The sequence below is a fragment of the Microplitis demolitor genome, chromosome 2 (assembly GCF_026212275.2).
Source record: "Microplitis demolitor isolate Queensland-Clemson2020A chromosome 2, iyMicDemo2.1a, whole genome shotgun sequence".
Lineage (NCBI taxonomy): Eukaryota > Metazoa > Arthropoda > Insecta > Hymenoptera > Braconidae > Microplitis > Microplitis demolitor.
In genome coordinates this window covers 4,919,762-4,923,073 of record NC_068546.1, presented here as the reverse complement: position 1 = coordinate 4,923,073, position 3,312 = coordinate 4,919,762, and the positions used below count along the sequence as shown (strand labels likewise).

At 36.2% G+C, this 3,312-nt stretch overlaps 1 protein-coding gene across 1 annotated transcript; it reads left to right on the top strand.

The window, feature by feature from the left end:
- The first annotated feature begins 453 nt into the window (after positions 1 to 453).
- Positions 454 to 3,002, top strand: LOC103571999 (histone H2B-like). Its single transcript, XM_053742940.1, has 2 exons — positions 454 to 510; positions 2,685 to 3,002. The coding sequence occupies exons 1-2, from the start codon at positions 454 to 456 to the stop codon at positions 3,000 to 3,002; spliced, it is 375 nt and encodes a 124-aa protein (XP_053598915.1).
- The last annotated feature ends 310 nt before the right edge of the window (positions 3,003 to 3,312 follow it).

The following is a 3,312-nucleotide window of genomic DNA, read 5'->3' as shown; positions in this document are numbered from 1 at the left end:
CAGCCACTGGTGAAGTCAAGAAGCCACATCCTTACCGTCCCGGAACAGTCGCTCTCCGTGAGATCCGTCGTTACCAGAAGAGCACTGAGCTCCTCATCCGTAAATTACCATTCCAACGTCTGGTTCGTGAAATCGCTCAAGACTTCAAAACTGATCTCCGATTCCAGAGCTCATCTGTGATGGCCCTCCAAGAAGCCAGCGAAGCCTACCTCGTTGGTCTCCTCTACAAATATGACGATTTCGTTGGATTGCAGATACCATAAAGATTACTATTGTTATTATTCTTTTTCGGTACCTGCGATCCAATAGGATTTCGTGTATCTGCACCACCCGAAACTACGCAATATCATTGGTCCGACCATACCAATGCGTCAGCTATTAAAAAAGAAAGGAAAGGTTGGCCAATTCACATTTGGACTCGAGTCCCCTACTAGTGTTCATTTCATTACCGTCATGGCTCCTAATACAATCGGTAAAGCTGTGAAAAAGTCGGGCAAGGCCCAGAAGAACATGTAACAGGGTAAATTTAATGAACACATATAATTAATTAATTTGAATTTGAATTTCGTTCCCGCCAATAATCGGCCAACGACCTCGTAAGTTGCGAGTAGTGATGCGACTAGTCACCGGGTGTCGCATGGATCACTAACGCCCGTCCGTTCGTCATTTCCTTAGTCTAAGAACGTGGGAATAGGTTTCCGGAGAAGTGAACTGAAGTGAAACGATATAATGGACTGCGGAACGAAAAATAGACAGAGTTGTCCAGACGACGACAGTGGCAGGACGCAAAAGGATAAACAAGGTAAATATATAAGTCTACATCCGCTTCACGTGGAACGAGGCGATTGTTTAATTAAAATTTAACTGTCTAATTAATTATCAGGACTTTGGGCCGATGATTACAATAATTAGTAGCTATAGAATACTAATGCGTACTGATCATTGACAGGTTATCAATTGCTAAAATCCATTGTTAAGCGAGAGAGAGAGTACGCATGAAATTTCGAGCGGCGAAGCTAAGGAAAACCCAGAGAAGTAGGATAGCCCGGACATCGGCTGGAATCTTGAAATTGTTGGAGTTTTCCTCAAGGTAAAATTTATAATTAATTAAGGCCTCTAAATTAATTATTAGAGGGCCGAATTAATTATAAATAAATTACTTAATATTTTTCTGCTGGTTTCGTGAAATTAGATTGGTAGCCCAAGGCCCGTCGGCCGGTTCAACCACGCGTCTCGAAATTTCCGTCAAGTCTTTTGCCGCGTATTCGCCATCTTGTCGTAACTCTAAATTTATTCTATTCGAGGCCTCTCAGCTGGAATAAAATAATTTTCCGAGTAAATTGTCCGATAATTAAATTCAATTAAATTCAATATCAATTATAAAATTATACCAGGCCTGTCGGCCGCGTTAGACAAAATTGTCCGTGTCGTAAAATCGTAATCTCAGGCCTTGCGACGCCAATTCACTGGCCGAGTGTTCTAGTCAATTTTTAAACGTAATTCTAGTCGTAAATTTAGTCATAAAATAATTTAAAAATAATGTTAAAATAATTCTAAGTGAAATTATAAAGTCGGAAAATCAGAAGTAAGACGCTAGAAAATTTACGGTAAAATTGTGTCGAGTGGAGTTTAAGAACGGATTATTTTGTCAATAAATTGAGTTGAATATTGAAATACGTGGTAAGAATATTTATCAGAAATTTTGAGTAAATTAAATATATAAATTTTGGAAGTAAATGTTAATGAAATTTATTAGTGAAAAATTAATTAATTTATAATTAAATTAAAACCAAAATTAATTAATTAATAAATATAAAATGAATTAAATAAATGAGTGGAAATTAATAAGAATGAAATAATGGTGAAAAATTTATATTGGAACTTTTATTAGTGAAATTTTTATATTGAAAAATCAAGAGTCTGTTAATTGAGTATAAGTAAGTGACACGTCATGAAATAAAATAAAGTAAAGTAGAGTCAATTAGTGTAAGGGAAAACTGTGTCTGTGATTTAGGTCCGGTGGACAGGTTAAGTTGTTTTAAATAATTATACATCCAGGGGATGATTTTTAAATTAATATTAAGGTTTACCGTCCAGGGGACGAGTCATTAAATTTAGTTAAGGTTAATATCCAGGGGACAATAATAAGGTTTACCGTCCAGGGGACGAGATATTTTAACGTGGGTGTGTGGGTGTGGAAAAACGTCCAGGGGATGAAAATTTAGTTTGTCATAAGTAACCGTCCGGGAAACGAGGAAATTTAGTTTGTCATAAGTAACCGTCCGGGAGATGAGATAATTATTAGTTTGTCATAAGGAAAATTAGTTTGTCATAAGGAAATTTAGTTGTCATAAGTAATGTCCAGGGGACACATTAGTTTGTCATAAGTATCTTAGTTTGTCATAAGAAATAATTATTGTCATAAGGTTGATAAAATAAAAGCAAGGTGCTTAAATTAAATAAAAATTGGATTAACATTATTTCAGCCTATTCTACGATTCCTCTTCTCACTCACAAAATATTACAACCGACCCTGAGTAAATAATTAATCTAAATTAATTAAAATAAAATTTCTACAACATCCGGTTCTGGAAGGCCGAGTCCATCTTCCAGTGGCGCCCTATTATTCGACTATAATATTAGGTGCGACCAGACTTGGCAAGAATAATCTCTCTGTCATAAACATTACCAAGTCCGACAGAAAAGGACGTAAGAAGAAGAGGAAGGAAAGTTACGCCATCTACATCTATAATGTGTTGAAACAAGTTCATTGTTACATTGGAGTTTCAAGTAAAGCCATGAGCATCATGAACAGTTTCGTCAACGACATCTTCGAACGTATTGCGGCTGAAGCTTCCAGACTTGCGCATTACAACAAGCGTTCTACTATCACCTCCCGGGAAATTCAAACTGCAGTTCGTCTACTATTACCCGGTGAATTGGCCAAGCACGCAGTCAGTGAAGGAACCAAAGCTGTCACTAAATACACTAGCTCCAAGTAAACTTTCCAATCCCTCAATAAACTAAACGGCCCTTTTCAGGGCCACCAAATTTTTCAAAACGTATAAACGCTTATCAAGTTTATATTGCACCTGAATAAATACATTAATAAAAAATTTTCACGTAACCTTTTTCCAAGATAATTTCAACCTAAGCTTAAAACTTAACGTATGAGAAATCTACTTTCATTTTTTATCTGTTATACTAGAAATTGTCATTTCACCAATTTACAACCGGAGCTGATAACTGAGCCATCATTAATATATAACTAACGCTTTTTGAGCAATTTCTGAGATTCTTCTTTGTGATTGA

Bases quoted from the DNA above. Each gene is read 5' to 3' on its own strand.
- LOC103571999 (XM_053742940.1), top strand. From the start codon at position 454: ATGGCTCCTAATACAATCGGTAAAGCTGTGAAAAAGTCGGGCAAGGCC. The intron at 511-2,684 runs ATGTAACAGGGT...TCTGTCATAAAC, and splicing joins CGGGCAAGGCCCAGAAGAAC to ATTACCAAGTCCGACAGAAA.